The following is a 23048-nucleotide window of genomic DNA, read 5'->3' on the forward strand; positions in this document are numbered from 1 at the left end:
TTGCTCTAAGGGATATCTATATAATCTAGTAATTTAAATCATAACTGGTAATAACATAAGAAAATGTCCATGAATGTCCATCTGAATTTTGCATGTCTCCATATAACTTACTGCTCTGCCGTTGGCTGTCTGTATGTGCATAGGGAATAACATTACCATAAAAACAAATGTTAATGATTTAATTCTGAATATTTCAAATCGTATTGTATTTATTATTTGCTTCACCCTACCTGTCGTTTACCGCAAAAATATTGTGAGCATGTGCTTTGTCTTCCGCAACACAAGATGGCAGTCGCGTTAGTTTCGCGCCGGCGCACTCAGGCAGAGTTCCCTCTTCGTGCGAACGGCACACGCATGTTGTGTGTTGTGCTTCCTTCTCCGTGCCGGCACACGTTTCCGCTTAATGGCAGTTGAATGAAGTTGCAGGTCCGCTGTGCAGGAAGGGGGGGAGGGAGTGTAAGGGCAAGGCGTGTTACCTGAGACACCTGTCCCTCTCGCAGGGGGTGGTGCGTTTGCTTACCCATTCACGTCCGACCCTTGCTGAGCTAGGACGAGCGGAGCACAGCAAGGTCACCGGCTTCTTGAAGGGGGTGCATTCGAACGAGGAACTTCCAAGGTAAGTTAGCCAGCGAGCTAGCCCAATTTTATATCGGCCGTCAGTGCAATATTACCCAGCTGCTTGCTATCTTGCCTATTTTTAGCCTTTTCCCGTTCAGCAGGTTTGGGTTGTTATTGCTGGATGCATTAGCTGCCTGTAATGAGTAAGTTAGTGTGATTAGGATGCTAAAACATCATTAGCCAGCACACTGCACTGTTCAGTACAAACACTAGGTGATCAGATAGTTAGCTTTGTAGCGACACCTTATCAGAAATCACTGTAATCACACTTGATTCCTCCGTGTTATAACAATAAATTAACGTTATATTTTAGTATGTAGCGGTGAGCAAAAGGTTTCAAAATAGTATAATTAAGTACCTTGGTAGTTCGATTATTCGGCTGTCAAGTGTCAGTCAGACCCCATTAATGATCCGCTCTGCTTCATTCAGTTGTTACCATTGCGAAAAAGCTTGTGTCGTGAAACCAGTATGCAGTCTTTACAGACTGTAAAGGCCCGCCTCAGTTTAGCTAGACTTTATTTTGTCTGATGTCTAATAATGATGGCCTTTAAAGCTTGAACTCATGGATGTTTTGGGTTTAGTCTGACGTGGAACATGCAGGGATCATTCATCATTTCAAGTTTATTCACAGGCTATCACATTGAATGTGAAACTCTCCTGACATCCTCTGTCCCCGCCTCCTAGGATGAAGAGGTTCCCTGTACTCGCACTGCTCTTGTGGTTGTGCGCTGTGTTTTATGTGGGGATCTTCCTGTTTGTGGGCGGTTTCCTCCTGGTGCGGCTGGAGGTGAACAAGAGCAGCTTCTGCGGTGACGTTTTGACCCCGGGGGGTGAGGCGGCGGACTTCTGCCGGGGGGAGCCGCGATTCAGGCGGGCCGTGGTGCTGATCATCGACGCCCTGAAGATCGACTTCGCCCGCTTCGACGCCCTCAACGCCGCGCCTCGGCCCTATGAGAACAAGCTGCCCGTGCTGGAGGAAGTGACGTCGTCGAGGCCCGCCCACTCCAGGCTGTTCCCCTTCAGGGCCGACCCCCCCACCACCACCATGCAGCGCATCAAAGGCTTCACCACCGGCTCCCTGCCCACCTTCGTCGACGTGGGCAACAACTTCGCCTCCAGCGCCATCCTGGAGGACAACCTCATGCACCAGCTGGGCCAGGCCGGTGAGTCCCCGCGCGGGTCACGGGTGCAGGCTGAAATGAACCAACACATAATGGCAGTGTAGCGTAGTGGTAAAGAGTGAGGCTTGTGACCAAAAGGTTGCTGGTTCAATTCCCTGCTACAGCACTGTTGCTGTACCCTAGGGCAAGGTGCTTAAACCACAATTGCCTCAGCAGATATCCAGCTTATTATGTGGATAGCATGTAAAAGTTGTAACATATGGGTCGACAGTGTGCTTCCTGCATGTTCCAGCCGGGGTCACCTGCTCACAGTCACTGTGTCATTCATTTCCACTGAATTTAGCCTGCATCAACTTGTTATCAACAGATAACAAGAAAGCCTGCAGGTGCATGTGAAGACCTGTACTCAACTACACACGTGCCTTGTGTAAATGATGTCGCCATCTGGGTTGGTGGAGTCATTTACAGATGCTCCAGAGAGACTGCCCCTAGTGTTATCCAGAACAGTTTTTTCCAAAATATGCCATAGCACGCTACAAGTGAATGGTACAGATGAATTGTGTGTTCAGCGCACCGACTGCTGTCTGTCCCTCTGTGTCTCCTGCATAAAGGCAAGCGCGTGGTGTTCATGGGGGACGACACCTGGGAGAGTCTCTTCCCCAAGAAGTTCCACCGCTCTCTGCCCTTCCCTTCCTTCAACGTGAAAGACCTGCACACGGTGGACAACGGCATCCTGCAGCACCTCTACCCCACCAGTGAGTGTCTGTCATGTAGCATAACGGTAAAGAGCAGGGCTTGTAACCAAAAGGTTGCTGGTTCAGTTCCCAGCTGGGAGCCTGCTGGCACCCTGATAACCCAGTATCGCCTTAGTAAATATCTAACTGCGTAAATGGATTACAGTAAAAACTGTAAGCTCTGTAAGTCACTCATTTAAGAGCACCCGCTAAATGACAGCAATGAAATGTAATGTAAAGTGTCCACTGCATAAGCCATATGTAGGATAAATGTTGCTTGTTTAGTTTTTGGGGTGTATTTCATATTTGTTAGTGTATATTGTATGTTTATATTCATGCGCATATTGATGTCCGTCTCAGTTAAATGCCATAGATTAAGGGTCTCTTTGAAATTGTCTAATAATAAGCAAACAAAGTATTACTTCATTGTCCAGTATTTGATAGAAACAGAGTGAAATACACGACAATCAAATATTGGCATTCATGTGTTAATCTGGCTTTTGCTGAAGAAGATGCTAATTTATGCCTCTGTTTAGCCTGGCTTCCATTTTCTTTGTGTTCAGAATTTCATCAGATAAGTTCCACCTTACTGGAAGCCTGAGGGAATGTAGCTGTATTAGCATGATACATGCAGCTGCAGTCAAAGATTGTCTCTTTCTTTGAGCTGTGTTGCTACATGCTAGCAGCATTGTTTACACTACACAAAGATAACACTAGGCTATCTCCCTCTGAATGGTGCACACGTAGTGTTGCTAATCCCTCCTTCTCTGTCTGTCTCCGAAGTGGAGGGCACTGACTGGGATGTGATCATTGCACACTTCCTGGGGGTGGATCACTGCGGTCACCGCTTCGGCCCAGATCACCCTGCAATGGCCGACAAACTGACCCAGATGGACGGGGTCATCAGGTCAGTGAGAGCTGCTGCTTCTCTTAAGGCCTTCAGTTGTAGTGTCAGCAGAGACCGAGAAACTCGCTCAGCCCTGAAGAGCTTAATGGCATAGTGGTGTGTAGGTCAGTAACATGTAGAATGTTAAAACAAAGTTAAAAGTAAAATTGTGTCTTTGGTTATGCAACATTTTGTGCCATTTTGTTAGATGCACTTTCCACTAGTGTTTTGGAAGTGACTCTGATTAAGAGTGTCTGCTATTTAATTTGTACAGGTAAGTGTTCTTCCTGCTAGGCTCTAGGCCTGTCGCACCTCCACCGGTGCCCGCTAAATATCCAAATGTAAATGAAAATGACAGTCAGACTCCCATATCATTTAAGTTTTAGAAATGCCAGTTTATACACTGTCAGATCAATGTCAGTTCCATCTGTCCGCCTCCAGCCACTGTCCGTCTCCTGTGTTTTTCTGGCCCTCTGAACCCTCTCTCTCATTCTCTCCCCGCCCCCCCACCCCCAATTTTTTTTTCTCTCTCTCCCTTTCTCTCTCTCTCTCTCTACTCTGTCTTGCTCACCCTCTCTCACTCAGGTCTGTGATTGGCCGCCTGGAAAATGACACGCTGCTGGTGGTGATGGGGGATCACGGGATGACAGACACAGGCGACCACGGGGGCGAGAGCCTAAAAGAGACAGACGCTGCTCTCTTCCTGTACAGCCCTGCCCCCATCTTCCCTTCCTCCAGGTCAGAGGTAAGTCCTGCTCACCTCCGCTCTCCCTGTAGCGGGACCTCTCTGGATCTGCATGTGATCTCTCTGTGATGCTATTGGCTTAGCTGCAAACGGACACTGGTCACCTGTCTCCTTGGTAGGCGGAGCCTGAGGTGGTGCCACAGACAGACCTGGTCCCCACGCTGGCCCTGCTCCTCGGAATCCCCATTCCCTACAGCAGCATCGGCCAGGTCCTCCTGCCCATATTCCCACAGGACACAGACAGCACAGACGGGCATTCTCATCTTAGCCAGGCGGAGGCGCTGTGGATCAATGCCAAGCAGGTAATATGGCCTCGCCAGATAAACTTCCCCACAACCTCAGCATCAGGATGCACAATATAAGGCATGTAAAAACAACTGCATATAACAGAATGTGCTTTTGCGTATTGAGGATGGTGATCTGCAGCAGTGCATGGGTATTTTCCAGTGTACAAAAAAAGCATTCTGCTCTCTCTGAAGGTGAACCGCTTCTTGGAGACGTACTCCCACATGGCCAAAGACATCCCCCCCGAAAGCCTGTCCGTCTTGCGGGCTAAATTCTCCCGCCTCTCATCTGAGTACACTAGCGCCGTCCAGGGGGGGCGTTCTCCCTCCCCTGAGCTGGTCGCCGCCCTGCAGAGCTACCTGTCAGCAGTTAGGGAGACCTGTCGGGCCTCCTGGGCTCGATTTCACCCTCTCAAGATGGCCGCCGGGATAGCCATCCTCGTCACCGCCTGCGTGCTGTGCTATGCTGTTTCGGAGCTGTCCGCGGTCGTCGGGGAGGGTGGGTTGTTACGGGCACCCTTGGTGGCCGGGACGGTGGTGGGTGTGTGCGTGGCCATGGCACAGCTGGCAGCATGGGGGTACGCGGATGTGGCGTCATGCCTGGGCACGGGCACCCTCTCCTCCCAGCTGCTGTTCCTCTGGAGGCTGCGCCGCACCAGGTCAAAGGGCAAAGCTTCGGCGTGGGCCTGGTGGAGGGCCCTGCCCCGCCTCTCCGTCCCCCTCCTCATTCTCCTCCTGCGCTGCTCCTCCCTGCTGTCCGACAGCTACGTGGTGGCGGAGGGGCGCGTGGCCACCTTCCTGCTCTGCTCCCTGGGCATCTACGTCCCTCTCCGCCTCAACTGGGACGGCCTCCTCCTCCCCGTCAGCCCCGACCCCCAGAAGCCCGCCGGCCTCCTCCCCTCTCCGACCCAGTCTCCCTCCGCCGTCCGGCGGGAGAGCCTCACCCTGCTGGCTTGCCTCGGGGCCCTGGTGGGCTCCCTGTACCTCTCGCTGTCCTTCCACGGGTGCCGCGAGGAGCAGGGCGCCTGCGAGCCGTCGCCGTTCCTCACCCCCCTCGCCCGCGTGCAGGACAGCCGGCTGAGGAACCTGCACTACGCGCTGTCGGTGGCCTCCCTGGCCGCCTGGACCTACGCCCTGCGGCGCTGGATGAGGCACTACGGCAACCTGAACTGCCCCGGGCCCGCCGTGTTCGCGGCGCGCTGGCTCCTGCCCCTCGCCTCCGTCTGCGCGGGCCTGTACTGGGCCGTGGGCTCCACCCCGGAGGAGAGCTTCCGCAGCCTGGCGGAGCTGATCCGCCTGGCCGCCACCACGCTCCCACGGGCCGCCTTCGCCCTCCTGGGGCTGGGCGCGGCCCTGCTCTGGCTGGACCCCCTGACGGTGTTCCTGAAGGCGCGGCAGCAGGCCCACCAGCTCAGCCCGGCCCTTCCGCCCAGGTACCGGGCCAGCACGGGCATCAGCCCGCAGGCCGAGCTGCACCACCTCATCCCTCAGCTCTACCAGCGCATGCGCAAGTCCCTGGAGGACGGGGAGCCGGCGGGGGGCGCGGAGGGCGACGGCAGGCCCGCGGTGGAGGCCTACGGGCTGGGCACGGTGTACTCGGCTCCCCTGGTCCTGCAGTGCGGCCTGTTGGGGCTGGGCCTGCTCATGCTGCACCCTGAGGGCATGGCGCTCTCCTTCCTGCTGCTGCTGCTGGAGGCTGCGGCCCTGCTGCACCTACACTCCTCCTCCACCTCGCTGGCCGTGCTGCAGGGAGCTCACGCCGGTGAGAGCCGCTCCAGCGTGTTTCCTGTCCATCCACTCGCCTGTCCACCAGTTTTTAGCTGTCTGCTTCTGTCTGCCTGTTTTTGTACCTGTCTGCCTGTTTCCTAGCTGTCTGCTTGTTTGTTGCCATCTGCCTGTTTTGTAGCTGTCTGCTTGTTGTTTGTTGTCCTCCTGTTTTCCTGTTCATTGTCTTTCTGGTTGTAGGTGTGTTCATCTTGTCTGTTTGGTTTTCTTTGAATGTGTAATATCTGTCATTGTTGCATCATACAATCTCTCACACTTTACCATTTAACTCAGCAGGATTGTCAGGTCAAGAAATCATCAGGATTCAGATACTGTGTGACATCAGCCCTCAGCTGACAGGGCAGAAGTGAGGGAGAATAATTCTGTGCAGTTAACCAAGACAGCATTGCTGTTATTTAATAAACAGTTGATGCTTTTACACTAGTGATAATGTCAGGTGTAGGTAGGATGAACTAGGTAGGATGAAAGACAGAATCAGAGAGTGCTGCAAATTCTCATTGAGCTCTTTTAGGTGCCTGTCACACAGTTTTGCAGTTTAGAGAAGTGAAACATTGCAAACCTGTTAGAAACTTGTCCAGAAGTTAAAGGGGCATCAGGAGGTTGAGGACAATTGTTGAGATGCTATAGACATTCTCACACCGAAGACCAACAACCTCCTAATTTAAGCTATGACTCCCCAGTCTCCTCCCAGCCTAAAAACAGGTAGCCTTTCCTGGAGGTCACAGGAGTGGCTAAAACAGCAGCATAAGGCCACCTTATTGCTTCAGAACTTCTCTCTTTCTGTGTCTGACTCTGCCTCCTTCTCCTTTCCCTGGAACCCCTCCCTCTCTGTTCCTCTCAGGTGGGTTCAGTGTGCCCTGGGCCCCGGTGCTGCTGTGGGCCCTGGCCACCACACAGTTCTTCCACGCCACGGGACACCTGCCCACCTTCCCCTCCATCCAGTGGGGAGCGGCCTTTGTGGGTTTCCCTCAGGGCCACACGGGTACCCTCCTGCCCGCCACGCTGGTCACCCTCAACACATTCTCCGCCCACATACTCTTTGCAGGTACGCTGCCTGATGCCAGCTGCTAAGGGTGTCTCTGAATGCTTACCATTGCCCGGGCTGTTGATGAGTTCCAAGAGTTCCAAGACAGGGTGGATTTAGGGGGGGGTTTTTCAACATTAAGACTTTAATTAAGACAATAAGCTGACCCATGTATTGTTGATATAAACATGTGAGGCATATTTTATTGGCATAGAAAGGTGCGTGTGCGTGTAATTGTGACAACGCACTGATGTGTTTCTGGCTTGCTGTGATTCTGATTCCTGTCATTTATTATAAGTTTGAATGTGAAGCAGGGCTGCCTCAGAGCAAGGCAGACGGCCTCAGAGCAAGGCAGACGTGCTTGTGTGGTTGACCCCCCTTCTCTCCCTGTGTCCAGTGGGGTGCCCGCTGCTGCTGTTCTGGCCGCTGGTGTGTGAGGCGCGGGGGGGGCGGCGTGGGCGTGCCGGGGGCGACAGCGATGAGGGCGAGGACGCCGTGATGGAGATGAGGCTGAGGGAGAAACCCCAGCAGTTCTCCTCCGCCCTCCTGCAGCTCGCCGCCCGTTACCTGTTCGTCCACGGAGCGCAGGTAAGCCCAGAGAGACAGAAAGAGACGCACACACGCACGCAGCACATAAACAAAACCCACATACACACACACACACACACACACACACTAAACACACTTTCACTCATTCACTCATTGACTCACACACGTACAAACAAAGCACATAATCAGAGCATGGCTTCATGCCACTACACACTAACGTGTAAACATTTGCACCGTGTGTGCCTTCTGTCCCCAGGTCCTGGCATCAGTTTGTGCTGCAGCCATTTTAAGGAGGCACCTAATGGTGTGGAAAGTCTTCGCACCCAAGTAAGTAGCTGTATGCCAGGAGTTTGAAAATGTACTGTAATGTAAAGTAACATACGTGTACTGTATATTTGAATTCTTTTCCCAGCAAATATTGAAATAGAACAAGGATGTCTTGACACCAGTGCAGCTATGATCACAAATCTCAAAGTGCAAACAAGGACAAAAGGAAGGAAAGAATGTTGACTCGATCTGTAGGTTTGACATGTGTACCCCAAAGACGAGCCTTGTGCACCTGCTCCCTGTAGGTTGATGTTCGAGGCCTCTGGGTTTGTGGTGACCAGCGCCTTCCTCCTGTTTGGACTGACACTGGTGATGCGGGTAGACGTGGCTGTGGGCGGCTGGTTTAAGAGACTCATCCCAGACGAGTCCAGGTAACGTTCCTCCCACAATGCACTGCTCCAGGATCCCAGGGGATACCCCTTGCTGCGTCTTGCATCGCCGTGCGAGACGGAAAAGCCAGAACGAGTTTGCGGAGGAGCTGAGCAGTGTTACTCTCTAACGGATTCAAAAGACACGCCATATTTTGGAGCCTTTAAAGCCTCAGACTGACTGGGTGACTTCTAACAAGCTGGCCTCTCCCTCTCTAAAGCCAAAACCTCTGGGAGGATACCTGAGACTGAGCGATACGTGAAATTTTGGGGCATAGAGAAAGGGGGAGGGGGATGGACAACAAACAGACTCACAGGGTAGTGTTAAACCAGGCACTGAAAGTCTTAAGAAGAACAGAGACAGTACTACATTTAACCCCTTGGAGGTGAACTATGCTGGCTACCAGCAACTGACTGGATGATAATATTGTGACTCTCCTTGAAGCCTGAATGAGAAAAAGGACCTGAACACCAGAATGTGTGTCACTTTCTCAAATTGCCTTCTGAACACTTGTCTGGCCAACTCAACACTAAGGACCGGCAGATGTGGAACTCGTCTCCTCAAAAGATAATTAAAGACAAGGAGGTGAAAACTGCAAACTAGATTGAAGTGTTGAATGAATCTGACCTCTGTGACCCAATGGTCTGTTGTATTTATCTACTAGGTCTCTGGGAATAATGTTCATTCAGTTGAACGGCCTGTCATTAACAGATAGTGCATGTGTTAGGGTTGTATACTCTTACAATTAGGGTTTCAGCAATAACGATTTCTGTAGAACATCTTACGACACACGTACTATAAGATACAGAGACTACCTAGGATATGTGATGTGAGCATTTGCTGAATATGAACACAAAATATATGAGTGAAGTGTTGACACCCTCAAAAATATGTCTGTTACACTTGGAGCAGCACAGTAATGAATGCTATATGCATTAACAGTTTTCCATCTATAAAATTCTACTGAAAGTTAAATGAATTCAGGACTGAGCCTTCATGGTGATATTTTTACCACTGATTACTTTGTGATGAGTATATATTAATGGGTGAACATCTCTGAAACTTTTTTAAAAGAGTTAAGTTTTAAGCAGCAAACATTTCCCTTTGTTGAAAGAGCTGTGACAGAATCGTCATGTAGAAAACAATGCGTGAAGACATGGCAGGAAGTTCTTCGTCTCACAATCAAGATTGTCTTCAGAAGCAAAGCTATAACCGCACACTACCAGCTCTGCTGGGCACGATCAGCACAGAAGATTTTCTCTTGCCAGCTGTGTAACTGAAAGGCCATCCTGTACTGTGAGCTGGTGCGTCGTTTTCCTGATTGTTTTGAGAGAGTGGGTGGGATTTTGATAGAGGGGAAATGCCATTCAAGTTCCATGCAATGCCTCTCACTGTCAAGTTCAGTCATTGGCCACAGGTTTAAATGTGAGGTTGTTTGCTTTGCGAAAGGTCATAGGCTGGACAATGAATGTGAGTGTGAAACATATGAGATGACACCAATTGTGCTGAATTTTTAATTAACATGTATTTAATTAAAATGTTTTTCTTTAATTGAATTACAAAGAAAGAATGAATTACAGAGAAATCTTACTAATTGAGTTGAATAATAAAATATTTTGTACATTAAATTATGTCCTGTTTATTTGTCATGTTCATTATTTCCCGATCTGAATCTCTTTATGCAAATTCAAATTCCTTTTTGTCTGCAGCTGGATCAAGATAATTGTCTTGACTAGATGCCAAATAGCTCTGCATTTCTAATAATCATATCAAGTGTATTGAATGGATACACTTATGTTCTTTTGTGATTGAAGTCACTCTGGATAAAATCGTCAGCTAAATGAATAATGTAATGTAAATGTAGAGAAAAATACTGCTCATGCAGGACTATGGTCTAACTATAGTCTTTCTCCTTCATGCCAAATGAAACTATAGTGTTCTCATTTTAAAGATATTAGGTATAAGAAAACATCCTTTACATAATGGATATATGTGGCAATTTCAGAGGAAAGTTATTACCTGTGGACAGGACCCTAAACGACCTTGGTCACAATGGCGTACTGTATATTGGAGTACTAGTGTACATATGTGCGTGCCACAGCCACCCCAATGGACCTGCAGGAACAGCTTGTGTGCTAAACACTGGAGAATCTCTCAGGATCTCTCAGACTGAGTGATGACGTGGGTAAACTCAGAGCACCGTTGTATTTATGACACTACTAATGTTTTGCACAAAACATACAGAGCCAAGACTCAGAATTTTGGCCTTGAGTCCAGTTGTGTCAAGGAAAGTCAAAATCCACCATGGCCTAGTTGAGTAGCAAATAGGGTCATTGATCCTCGTCGCGTCATGAGAAAAACAACAGTGTAGTTTCATTAATTTGAGTGTGATTGCAGCAGACTCAGCACTATGGGGGTGCTTAGGGTGCACCAGACAGACCTCAATGCACCCCCAGTTGTCTCCTTATATCTCGATATCTACCAAGTATTTATTACAGCTTTTTTTTTCTAAGATATGACTTTTTCTCTCCCCCTGTGGATTGCATTTGATCTCCTTTGTATTTTTTCCTGGATGGCAGGTATGGCATCCTACAAGTTACAGGTTGACCGGGAATATCTTAAACCTAAATCTGTTTTTCTTAAACATGACTTGATGCCATCAGTGGCACTTAGTGGCCAGTCTCTGTATTGCAACTCCGTTCACGTCCATTTCTTTCCTGTGAGACAGAACACAAAATAATCGCTAGATGATTATGCGTTTAAGTTTTAAAAGCAATAAAAATGTTTTGGGAAAATGCATTCGTTCTGAATGTGTTGGTGTTACGCGTAGCTAAATAAAAAGTGATTGCTGGGTCATGCTCCCATCATGCAAACTGCAAGGCGAGCGACGTAGTTTTACTTTCACTTTCACAAAAAACCCGTATCAGGTAAGGTAAAGCAACTTCCTTAGGTGTGCATTCGATGTTGCAGCAGCTATTTACAGGTGAGTTACTAACTAGTCACTTGCCGAAAATATCTAGCAAGATTCAACCTATAAATGCTACAGTGTTGTGTTTGATATCATTCATTCTCTGGCGCTGCCGCTACCTTGGGATGCAAATTATCCGCTAATAGTCGCTCAAAGCTTTTGTTGCGTCCCAACCCTCTCGATACAGTGTATTATGGTAAATGTATTCTGTTCCCTGTTGTAAAACAGGGAAACTTAAGGCAACAGCTGTTCTTCGAAGATGCTGCCTCGATGGAGTTTAGTCTCAGGGAGGACCGTGTTAGGCCTTTCTATACAAATTCTCCTCCTGGCTCCGCTCACATTGTCTGACACTAGCGAGGGAAGGGACACTACCTCTTTTCCTGTTGCAACCAATGGCCAGCGTTTCCCCTGGAATAAGATGCGGCTGCCCAAAACAGTGACACCGCTGCACTACGACCTTCTTGTCCACCCCAACCTGACCTCCCTCGACTTCCACGGGATGGTTGAGATCCAGTTGGAGGTCGTCCAAGATACCAGCGCTGTCATACTGCACAGCAAGGGCCTCCAGATCTCCGAAGCAGCGTTGCTGGAGTCGGGCACAATACACCCGCTTCGGGTTCTCCACTTACCGGCCTTCGAGCAGGTGGCGCTTCTTTCCGATGACATTGCACTGGCCAAGGGGGGACAATATGCGGTTCGCTTGGATTTTAGCGCTAATCTCTCCGACAGTTTTCATGGATTTTATAAGAGCACTTATCGCAGTCGCGACGGGGAGGTCAGGTAAGGCTGTGTTTTACAGAATGATTTGCCCTCTTGAGGATCACCCCCTGCTGGCTCTGAGTTTTAGTCGTCTTTAGCCTACTCCTGGTTCTGGTAGGGTGTTGTAGCATAGTGATAAGAAGCAGAGCTTGTAACCACAAGGTTGCTGATTCAGTTTTCTGTGAGGGCATCAGTGCTGCACCCTTGGGAAAGGTACTTAAACCAGAATTTCTTAAGCCAGCTGTATAAATGAATAACACGAAAAAATTGTAACCCATCTAAGTTACTCTGGAAAAGACTGTGTGCTAAATGACAATAATGTAAGGTAATGTAAATGCTCTCCTCCCTCAGGGTCCTGGCCTCCACCCATTTTGAGCCCACCCACGCCCGCACCGCCTTCCCCTGCTTCGATGAGCCGGCCTTCAAAGCAAACTTCACCATCCGCGTCCGCAGAGAGACCAAGCATATTGCCCTGTCCAATATGCCAAAGGTGCCCTTAACGAAAAATGATCATTAGTTCACCAGTAGATCACCTTAGATGCCAGTAGCTCCTTACCTAACAAACAGTTGTCAGATTTTCTCATGTTTTCTTTTTTGCAAGTCAAGGAAGTGATTGATGTGGAGAAAACATAACTTGATGTCTGTATTCAGGCTTGCTTAAAATTTAGTTAATGATAAAAATACAGGGAAATACAAGGTGTATGCTTTTTCTGTAATGATTATTGCTTGTAAGGAAAATAATACTTATTTTGTTGGATTGTTGGGAAGCAGGTTGTCAGGAACTGTTGTCCTAGATGTGCACTCACTCCCCTTGACAGCAGGTGTAAGATCAGCCTGCCCATCCCAGGACCAAAGCCCCATCATTAAGTGTCAAATTTTCAGTCTGACCCAGATTCAGCTGATAAAGGCAGCAAGTGCCAACATTCACTCATTATTAATGTGGGGGAGGGATGGGAGGCATTCAGCCTGTTTGCTCATCATGTGACCTGAGGAAGGAGGAAGTCAGGCTAATGCTAGGCTGTTTCGCTCCAGGTGAAGACAGTGGAGCTGGCAAGCGGACTGCTGGAGGACCACTTTGACGTCAGCGTGAAGATGAGCACCTACCTGGTGGCCTTCATCGTGTCTGACTTCCTGTCTGTGAGCAAGACCACCCAGCATGGAGTAAAGGTGCTCGAACTGCAGCTACTCGCTACTTTAACATTTTACACAGTAAATGGCATTGAAACACTCAGACATCCTTATATGTACTCAAGTCAGCTGAAACAATAAACCACGTTTCACAAACATGTCATATAAAGTATGCTTGCCATAATCATTAGTAACAGAGGCACTTCTCACTCATTCATACCTTATCTTCATGTCAGATCTCGGTGTATGCAGTACCAGAGAAGATCGATCAGGCAGAGTTTGCTCTGAATGCTGCAGTCAAGCTCCTCGACTTCTATGATGATTACTTTGGCATCCCATATCCACTTCCTAAACAAGGTAAGTTACCAGAGGGTGGTGGGTTCAGATCCATAGCTGGAGTCCTCTGTTTTGTCTTTGAGTAAGGGACTTGACATAATGTGTGATATACAGAGTATATGCTAAGTGTGATCTTTAAAATTTAAAGGTCAAACATTTGTTTAACTGTATAAATATACTATTTGGATAATAAATGTAATATATTTTAGCTTATGAGACTTTATTTTGAGATCCAGTTGATAAGACTTAAGACAGTGTGACCTCCTTGGTGGAAGCGAGCTAACAAAAAGGGTATAATGATTTTATACAGTCTGTGGAGTAGCTGGGATGGTGGGGGAGGGGGTTACATCCCTGCAGAGTGCACAGTATAACCTCCTTGAGCTTCTGCAGATCTGGCCGCGATCCCTGACTTTCAGTCAGGCGCCATGGAGAACTGGGGCCTGACCACATACCGGGAGGCCGGCCTCCTCTTCAACCCAGAAAAGTCCTCTGCCTCCGACAAGCTGGGGATCACCAAGGTCATCGCCCACGAGCTGGCCCACCAGGTCCTTTTCATCCTTCTATCCGTTACCATTACCGTTCAACATCATTCTTAAAAACACTATTCTAGGCAGTGACTATTCTGGCTGTGACTGTGCTTTTTTTCTCCTCTTGCTTTCCAACTGGAGAAAAAGAGTGTTTACTGAAAGCAGATTTTGATATTTTGATTCCAAACCTCAGTAATCCACAACTGTGAGATGCAAACGGAATGCATGATGGAGTATTGCTTTAGGTGTAATAATTTAAATGAGCAGCAATAATTTTTCAGTTATAACATTTTACTCAGTTACTGCTCGTGACACCATGAATGTAAGAAAGTGAAGTGCGCATCTAGGTTCAAACGTTTTTTTTTTTTTTTTTACTTTACTTTACTGTTGTCTTTAAAAGCTCACTTGATGGTACATTCTATCTAAGCACACCCACCTTTGGGAGTTTTTTGCCGTGTGGGATGTGGAATTTGAATTCGCAGTACTGAAATTTGCCTTCAGCAAAGCTTTTTTTCCCAGACCTGAAAGCAAACACAAAAATTGGCCCCACTCAGAATATATCATTGATTGATATTCAGTAGCCCTTTAGTGCTGGTATTAATATCTTTCTTCTGTCTCCATCTTGTCTCAGTGGTTTGGTAACCTAGTGACCATGGAGTGGTGGAATGACCTGTGGCTGAATGAGGGTTTTGCCAAATTCATGGAGTTCGTCTCTGTCGGCATCACCTACCCTGAGCTGCAAGTGGTAAGGATAACCTGTTGTCCAGGAATGCGCACTGTGATTGTTAAATACACTAACAATTGGTGACTACATGGTGGACTGAATTTTGAAATAAACCTGATACTTTGCTGTCTAACTGGACATAGTACCCAGAATATATCAGTAAAATCAGTGTTTATAATCTAATTTATTTGAATGATGTTACACAGGTTGTGAGCTTTTTGTCTGTTTTTTCACTTGTGAGAAGCAGCTTAATTCCTATTTATCATGCAAGGATGTTTTTGATAAAACATTGTAAACAGGCTCCAGCATTTGCACTAACACAGTTTCTGTGGAGGGTATGAGAAGACTGATGTCGGTCTCTGTAGGAGGATCATTTCCTGGAAAAGTGTTTCGAGGCCATGGAGGTGGACGCTCTGAGCTCCTCCCATCCTGTCTCCAGCCCGGTGGAGGACCCTGCGGAGATTCGGGAGATGTTTGATGATGTCTCGTATGACAAGGTACAGAGGAGACTCCTGTTCTGGTCATTCTTTAAGGCAGGGGTCCAAAACTGGCAGCTGAGGGTTCTGGCAGACTTCAGGGAAGTTTCAGGAGGCCCACAGCACACAAATTTATAAAATTAAATGTAAATTACTCTATCAGCAGGTTGACAGAGCTTAACTGATGTACCTGCAAATATAGTTTCAGTGTTTAAAATATAAATGCTCAGTCCAGTTATAGTGACAATTGTACTGGTACACAGAACTCAGTACTTATAGTGGAAAGGTCAAAGCTAAACATTACTTTCTGTCATGGAAAAGTACAGGAAGAAGGTCCACTGTAACATGTAAACAAGTTTAACATAGTTCCTACTACTGTTCTTTCGATGTTGTGTATATAATGTATGTAAGCAGTGTTGGATATAACACCCAAAACATCAGGGACCGAATGGAAAATGGCTGTATAGTGGCATTTGACACTCATTGTTTTGGGAAGACCTGCAGTAGTAGAATACATTGTCCTCTGCTTGGTGCTCAGTAAAACAGACATATATTTTGGGGAGCACACTGTCCAGGGAGCAAACTCATGGATCACCCTGCTTATACAAAAGAATTCAGGTTGAGCTTTGATGACATAAGCCACCTCACCTGAGATATGGCCATCTTTTTCGGTTTGGACAGATTGAGCCTCCGTTTTGTTCACCAAATTTGCTTGATTCTTTTAGGGAGCTTGCATTTTGAACATGCTGAGAGATTTCCTGACCCCGGAGGCCTTTAAGGTCGGCATTATCCGCTACCTTCGGCGTCACAGCTACCGGAACACTGTCAACACCGACCTCTGGGAAAGTCTGACCAATGTGAGCGTTCTGTGATTAATGGTTCTTAAATGTGGATCTCAGAGCAGCATCTGAAGGGCTCCAGTAAATAAAAATTTGCAGTGTGAGATGCACACAGCTGATTTGGTTGTATGCACCACGCATTTACAAAACTGACTTAGCCATGGCATGTGCTTGGCACATCAAACATTCCCCTTGGGCTTTCACATTCAATTACTTGGTCGCTTTTCAAAATTACACAAGAAGTATACAGTTCATTTGATATTGTAATTTGATGGGCATTGTTGCATGGTAATTGTAAGGAATAATTGTGTTCTGTAAATCTGTTCCCTTGATTTAGCAGAGAACACCTCTAGCTGCTGTAAAATCTGTTGACAGCTCTAATCCCTGTCTGCTTCCGCCAAATCAGACATGCGAGTCAGACGAGCTGGAGGAGGGAAGACTACGAGGAGATGGATTCTGTTCTGGGAGGAAGCCCCAGTCCGCAGCATCTGTAAGTGATCACACGCTGGCCTTGTTTCAGAGCTGGGAATCAGACATGCTGACTGACAACTCTTTGCCCCTATTGCCAAAATAACAGTTTGCCTCCTAATTTATAATTCTGCAGACAACTCTGTTTCTTGCACTCCAGCACTATATTTGCCACCTAGAGAGAGGCAAATCTCTTTGTTTGTATGAAGGTCCTTCTCTGTCTTGGTTTTGTGTGAAGGTCCTGCTGTGTTGTTATGTTATTTCACTGAAATTGGCTGTTACTCTTGGTCCTGTTCACTGTCTCTGTTTTGAGTAATACCACCCTTGGTTACCTCTCCCATTGTGTTTAAATTGAGAAAACTCATCCAGATGTTTTGTGGGTCAACAGAAGTGGTACATGGAGGACGACCTGGACGTGCGGGCGATGATGGACACCTGGACCCTGCAGGAGGGGTTTCCCACTGTCACCGTGGAGGTCAGAGGTCGAGAGGTCAGACTGAGCCAGGAGCGATACCTCAAAGGTGAAGACTCTTCACAGACCTCTGGGTAAGGCCACCACAGATAGTTTATGGCTGTCCTATTTATCAGAGAGTTTAATGTACTAGATGATGTTCTTATTGATGGTGCTCTTCCAGGTTTCTATGGCAAGTCCCACTGACCTACATCACCAGTCGCTCCAGCACCATTCATCGATTCCTGTTGAAAACTAAAACAGGTGTGTGCCGATAGTACAGAATAGGAATTGTCCATGTTTAAAGTTGATTAGTTTAGTGTGATTGCTTTTTTGTTTGATTCAATGGTTGAATGAAAATTTAGGGAAATCAAGCATCCACCACCTGATTGTCCTTTCCTAATCAGGGCACGTACATGCTGTACACACTCATGGAAAAAAATCACGCACACACACAGACAAATGTGCACACATACACACACACTGTACGCACACTTATAAACCAGCACCCACACGTACACACATACACACGGGCAGATGCACACTCATACACGTTACACCTCCTGCAGATGTGCTGTACCTGCCAGAGGAAGTGGACTGGATCAAGTTCAACGTGGACATGAGCGGGTATTACATAGTGCACTATGAGGCAGGGGGCTGGGACGCTCTGATCGCCCTGCTCCGGCACAACCACACAGCCCTCAGCAGCAACGACCGCGCGAGTCTCATCAACAACATCTTCCAGCTGGTCAGGTGAGAGGGGCAGATCTCTCAGAAGCAGCGCACACAGGGAGCGGTGCAGAGTCACCCACTCTATAAACACCAGGACTCCTGCATAACAGAGGAACAGGCACTGAGGTTACCCCCTGTGTGGTGCACAGGTCCCATAATCCTGAGAGTAAAGAATGTAGCAGCAAAATAAATGCTAACTGTGGCATAATGCAGCTTGAAACGCTGTTGAATTGGATAAGAAATATAGAATCTGTATACAGTATATTGGTATGAATAATTCTGATAGAATACCAAAAATGTTTTTTTTTTTTTCCGAGACTCCATTTCCTTGACTGAATCATGTCATAGACTCCGTTTTCCTGCACTCTGGTGTTCCACTGTATGGGTGACAAAATGCTAACATCAGGTTTGCCATCATTGCTTGCAATGCAGTCATGGTTCCTTTGTCTTCTGTCTTCCCCCGCAGTATTGGGAAGGTGCCTCTGAGCAAGGCGCTGGACCTGTCCCTATACCTGAGCCGGGAGACAGAGATCATGCCCGTCATGCAGGGGTTGGGGGAGCTGGTGCCCCTCTACAAGCTGATGGAGAAGAGGGACATGCAGGACGTGGAGAACCAGATGAAGGTGTGCATGGTTTCCATTGGTCTGTTGGGGTGTGATGCCACAGGCTTCAAGCTCATCATTATATCGCGGAATGAGCACAGAGCAAGTGTTGATTCTTCCACACTGTGTAGAGGACCGTATAATATTCTGTGACAAAATGCGGGGCTGTTGATGGATATCTGTGTCGTAACATATTAGTGCAGTGAGTAATCTTGAAACTGCTTGATTGACAGTGTTGCAGTGCCACATTGTGAATCATTCCTGAAACAGGTTATGGCTCTACACAGTGAAGCAGTTCGGAAGCTGACTGTGTTGCAGGGGTACATTGTAAACCATTTCTGAAGCAGATTGTCTCTTGCATTGTGATGCTGACTGTGTTGGACTGCGTTGCAGGGCTACATCGTGCGCCTGTTCAGGGGGCTGATAGACCACCAGTCCTGGAGTGACGACGGCTCGCTGTCTCAGAGGATGCTGCGCAGCACCCTGTTGCTCTTCGCCTGCGTGTGCGGCTACCAGCCCTGCGTCCACGCCGCCGGGGAGCTCTTCCGCAAGTGGCGGGAGTCCGACGGCAACATGAGGTCAGCAGTCTCTGACCACGCCCCCTTCCTCTCTCTCTCTCCCTCTCTCTCTCTCTCTCTCTCTCTCTCTTCCTTTCTCTCTCCTTCTGTCTCTCACACGCAGATGACATATTGCCCCCGACATTAATTAAAAGGACACGTGGTTAACATGCATTGAATTGGAATTTAATGGAATGCATTTTAGACAAAGTCGTTAAGCATTTAAAATCAACCTGAGGGAGAGTTAAATTGGATCCACCAAGCACAAGACCTCTTCCTTAGGCTTATGTAGGAAGCCTTGATATGACAAACCACTTGCTTCTCCTGTGTTTTTTTGTTTACAAAGTTGTCATATATGGTTTGTAAGACACCCCCTGTTTGAGTCTTTCTTCTCTTCTTTCTCCTTACTTTTTTTTATTTTTATCGTATTCTGATTTCTCATTTGATTTTGACCATCTCACTCTGAATTGAGCAGTAAGCTCCACTAAAAACCTGGTTTCTGGTGTAAACTGTGTTAAAGGCGTCAGCATGCCTCTGTGGTGTCAGGGTGAATTTAACATAAAGTTTAATGGAAAACTGTCCTGTCCCCCAGTCTGCCCAGTGATGTCAGTCTGGCGGTGTACGCGGTGGGAGCTCGTACTCCTGAGGGCTGGGACTTCCTGCTTGAGAAATACCGCCATTCTCTCTACTCCTCCATGAAGAGGCAGATCAAGGTGGCCCTGTCCATCACCCCACTGACTGACAAGCTCCAGTGGTGAGTCAGGTGTTGCTTTGCGCTTAGACTCATGACCTCCTTACCAGGAAGGCCACACTGCTCTTTAAGTTCTGCCCCCATTTCTCTATTCTACTCTGTCTCTGGTCCTTTTCCCTACTCTTCCTCTTTCTCTCTTTCCCTTGTTCTTCTTGTCTCTGTCTCTTCCTGTCACACACTTTTGTTTTTCTTGCCACTTCTCCCTGCTTCTGTCTACTTTCTTTCTGCCTGTCTAATTTCGTTTCTCTCCCTCCCTTTCTTTTTCCCATTGTCTTGATCTTCCTGTTTCTGTTTCTCATTGTTGCCCTGTCTCTTCTTTTTTCTTTATTCTGACTTTCACTTCGTTCACTTCTGTGTCTCTCTGTCCCTCTTTACCACTCCTCTCTCTCCCTTTCTCTTATCCTTTACTGTCTTTCTTTTTGCTTCCTTCCTTCTCTCTCTCACCCCCCCATCTGTCTCTTGCTCTGTCCATCTCTCATCTTTCTTCCTGTCCCTCTGTCTCTCCCTCCCACTCTCCTTCTTTCCAGGATTTTGGAACAGAGTCTGGAGGGAGGCGTTCTAAAGACACAGGACCTTCCTAACGTCCTCATCCAGGTCAGCAGAAACCCCAAAGCCTACAGGCTGGGCTGGGACTTCCTGAGGGCCAACTGGAACAGGCTGGTGAAGAAGTAGGTCCTTTTGCCATCCGCTGCCTGTATCAGCTGGAAACGGCTCCCCCGGAAACAGTTAACAGCATGGCTCACAGAAGTGAAACAACTGCACAGTCTCCTAAACGACCACTGTCTCTCTCATCCAGGTTTGACCTTGGCTCGCCCTCACTTGCACAAATGGTGACTGGAGTAACCAATAAGTATTCCACCAGGGAAATGCTGGAGGAGGTAAGAGCTTTCTTCTGCCGTGTTTGAAATATCTCCTTAAGCTTTGTGCTTGCTGTGCCATCTGGAATGTGGGAACACTGCCACCCTGTTGTGTATGCATTCAGTACACTGTGCAAACATGGGTGCCCCTCTTGGTGAGCATATTTTCCTGCTGCCAGTCCAGTTCCATGGTGACATTCAAATCCCCCTCCAGCTCCATTACCTTCCACAGTAGCACTGATCTCTGATCAGTGCCAAGCAAGTGAGATGTGCTGCTTGCTGATGTGTTATTTTACCAGGGAAAACCACTAGCTTGCCAAAGGCATCTGTCTCAGGAGCTGACATCAGTGTCAGAGGGCTGAGACTTTTACTGTTTCTGATCCATATGAAATTCATTCATTCATTTTTTTTTTTTTTGCTCATGGGATAATTGGATGAGATGTTATTTTCATGTGATCAAAATAAATGTATAGCTGCAATTCAATTACTGTACTAGTAACAAGTAACATGACGGCATACTTTTTCATTCAAAACAATGAAATCATAATTACTGGAATATTGATTAATGGAGTATCATGTATGGCTCAGCTATAGAGAACAATAAGTATGCATGCTTGGAAAAATTACATTATTATGTTATGTAAATATTAAATTTGTATAACATTACATATAACACATTCATGCAACATATTATATATAAAAGGTATGAAATATACAAAGGTGGTGCTGTTCCCCTAATTTTTCTTTACTGATCAGACTATATTTTTGCTGAGAATAGTTACAGGAGAATAGTTACAGGACTGCTGGTTTGCTGTAGAACACCTCCCCATAAAGTACATTTCAGGGTCAGTGTCAGTGCTCCTTCCCTGGTGTTGCTGATGTGCCCCCCCCCCCCCCTCTGCCCACCCCCTGCAGGTACAGCTCTTCTTTGGTTCGCTGACGAAGGAGACAGGGGCGGGGCTGCGTTGCATCCAGCAAGCCGTGGAGAGCATTGAGGAGAACATCCGCTGGATGGATAAGAACCTGCCCCAGCTCAAGGCCTGGCTGGACAGACAAGGGACCCCGGGGCAGTCCTCCAGAACCACAGGGGCTTAAAACGCAAGTGAGATGGCCTGCTCTACAGTGCTGTCCCTGTCTCAGTGCTTGGGGGAGCAAGGAAGCGCTTGAGCCCCTTTTTTTCGTGATGAAGAACTGTGCAGAAAACATGGGTAGTGGAGGATCCCTGGTTGGAAGTGGAGAGTGACGGTTCATGAACCTTGGAATGGTTGGAATTGTAATGAGCTGTCAAATATTGACAGAGCTGAGGCAATAAAAATGCTTAGCTGTGACTGCTGCACATCATGAGCACTTGATAGCACGCTTATGGTATGCACACTATTGCGTAAAGCGGCTTAGGAAGCGACATTCTCATGTTATGCCACTCTTAGGCCACTCGGAGATGTGACATCCAAAGTGTAAAACCTGCGACAGTATACTGCTCTTCAGTTTTTTGCCTGAAGATCGGCCTTCTGGCCAAGGCCCGGGTGTGTTGCTAACATTTGCAAATGAACTGGTAAATTTATGAGCCTGTTCTTTTTGTAACTGTCAGAGCCATGGAAACCACTTTAAAGAAGAGTGTCAAACTGTTGTGTACACTTCACAAAATGGAACCCTGTTTTTTTTATTTATTGAAACAGTTGTGCAACAGTGTTTGCATTGCACTTTTAAAGAAATGCAAAAGGGCTGTCTCCTGTTTTAAGGTAGTTTGTGTGACCCATCAAACTAATGTGCTGATTTACTGAAGGTCTTTGTGTTCTGTCTGTGCTACTGCTGAGATGCTTTTGCCTTGGTAGCAGGGCATCTACTCATAAAACGTCTAAAATCTGTGCTCTGAAGAATAGGTTGTCAGCCATGTCACTTGGTGTTTCTGTTTGGCATTTTTAAAGTTCATGATGCATTCATCCAGAGAATTGGTTACTCTCTGCCTTTCATTTATAAATGGCATTTTATTCATCAGTGTTTTCCTTGTTCAACCCCAAGAGCTTATGTTTGTGATGCACACAAAGGACAAAGTCCATATACCTTAATTGGTGCATGGGAAACTTGGTGTCCAGGAAACTTGACTTAGTTGACAGTCTAAGAGAGTTTTATACCTCACACAACATTTTCAAATCTTTATTTTCCAGATAATAGCTTTGCCCAGATAATTCCTATTTTTCACTTTTTCACTTTCAATGGTAAGTTGTATCTCAGTTTTAAAATTTTTAGTCAACTCACCCAATGTCCCAAAACTTAAGCAACTTCTGTAAAAACTGTTTTGTTAGGGAAATATGGAGTAAATATTTTCCTGCGTGACATGTTTGAATGATCTAGTTTCACTCTCTGACACTTTTGTTTCAGTATGAAAGAGAACCTTATGGGAAGAGACGTATGCAAGTTCCTCTTATGAAAC

General features: G+C 47.1%; 2 protein-coding genes across 2 annotated transcripts; both read left to right on the plus strand.

Moving 5' to 3' along the window:
- Positions 1 to 415: 415 nt before the first annotated feature.
- On the plus strand, positions 416 to 9526 carry pigo (phosphatidylinositol glycan anchor biosynthesis, class O). Its single transcript, XM_036528335.1, has 11 exons — positions 416 to 616; positions 1303 to 1781; positions 2351 to 2494; positions 3257 to 3380; positions 3945 to 4104; positions 4224 to 4406; positions 4584 to 6150; positions 7015 to 7218; positions 7595 to 7785; positions 8003 to 8073; positions 8319 to 9526. The coding sequence occupies exons 2-11, from the start codon at positions 1304 to 1306 to the stop codon at positions 8446 to 8448; spliced, it is 3252 nt and encodes a 1083-aa protein (XP_036384228.1). The 5' UTR covers positions 416 to 616; position 1303; the 3' UTR covers positions 8449 to 9526.
- Positions 9527 to 11669: 2143 nt separating this feature from the next.
- On the plus strand, positions 11670 to 21724 carry LOC118778445 (endoplasmic reticulum aminopeptidase 1-like). The gene is made up of 18 exons (XM_036529975.1): positions 11670 to 12190; positions 12521 to 12659; positions 13202 to 13336; positions 13534 to 13654; positions 14024 to 14178; positions 14792 to 14905; positions 15250 to 15381; positions 16086 to 16217; positions 16606 to 16689; positions 17056 to 17213; positions 17303 to 17382; positions 17688 to 17871; positions 18317 to 18473; positions 18846 to 19030; positions 19602 to 19763; positions 20288 to 20428; positions 20557 to 20638; positions 21533 to 21724. Exons 1-18 carry the CDS (start codon positions 11670 to 11672, stop codon positions 21710 to 21712), a joined length of 2862 nt encoding a protein of 953 aa, XP_036385868.1. The 3' UTR covers positions 21713 to 21724.
- The last annotated feature ends 1324 nt before the right edge of the window (positions 21725 to 23048 follow it).

Source organism: Megalops cyprinoides, chromosome 5 (genome assembly GCF_013368585.1).
Source record: "Megalops cyprinoides isolate fMegCyp1 chromosome 5, fMegCyp1.pri, whole genome shotgun sequence".
Classification (NCBI taxonomy): domain Eukaryota; kingdom Metazoa; phylum Chordata; class Actinopteri; order Elopiformes; family Megalopidae; genus Megalops; species Megalops cyprinoides.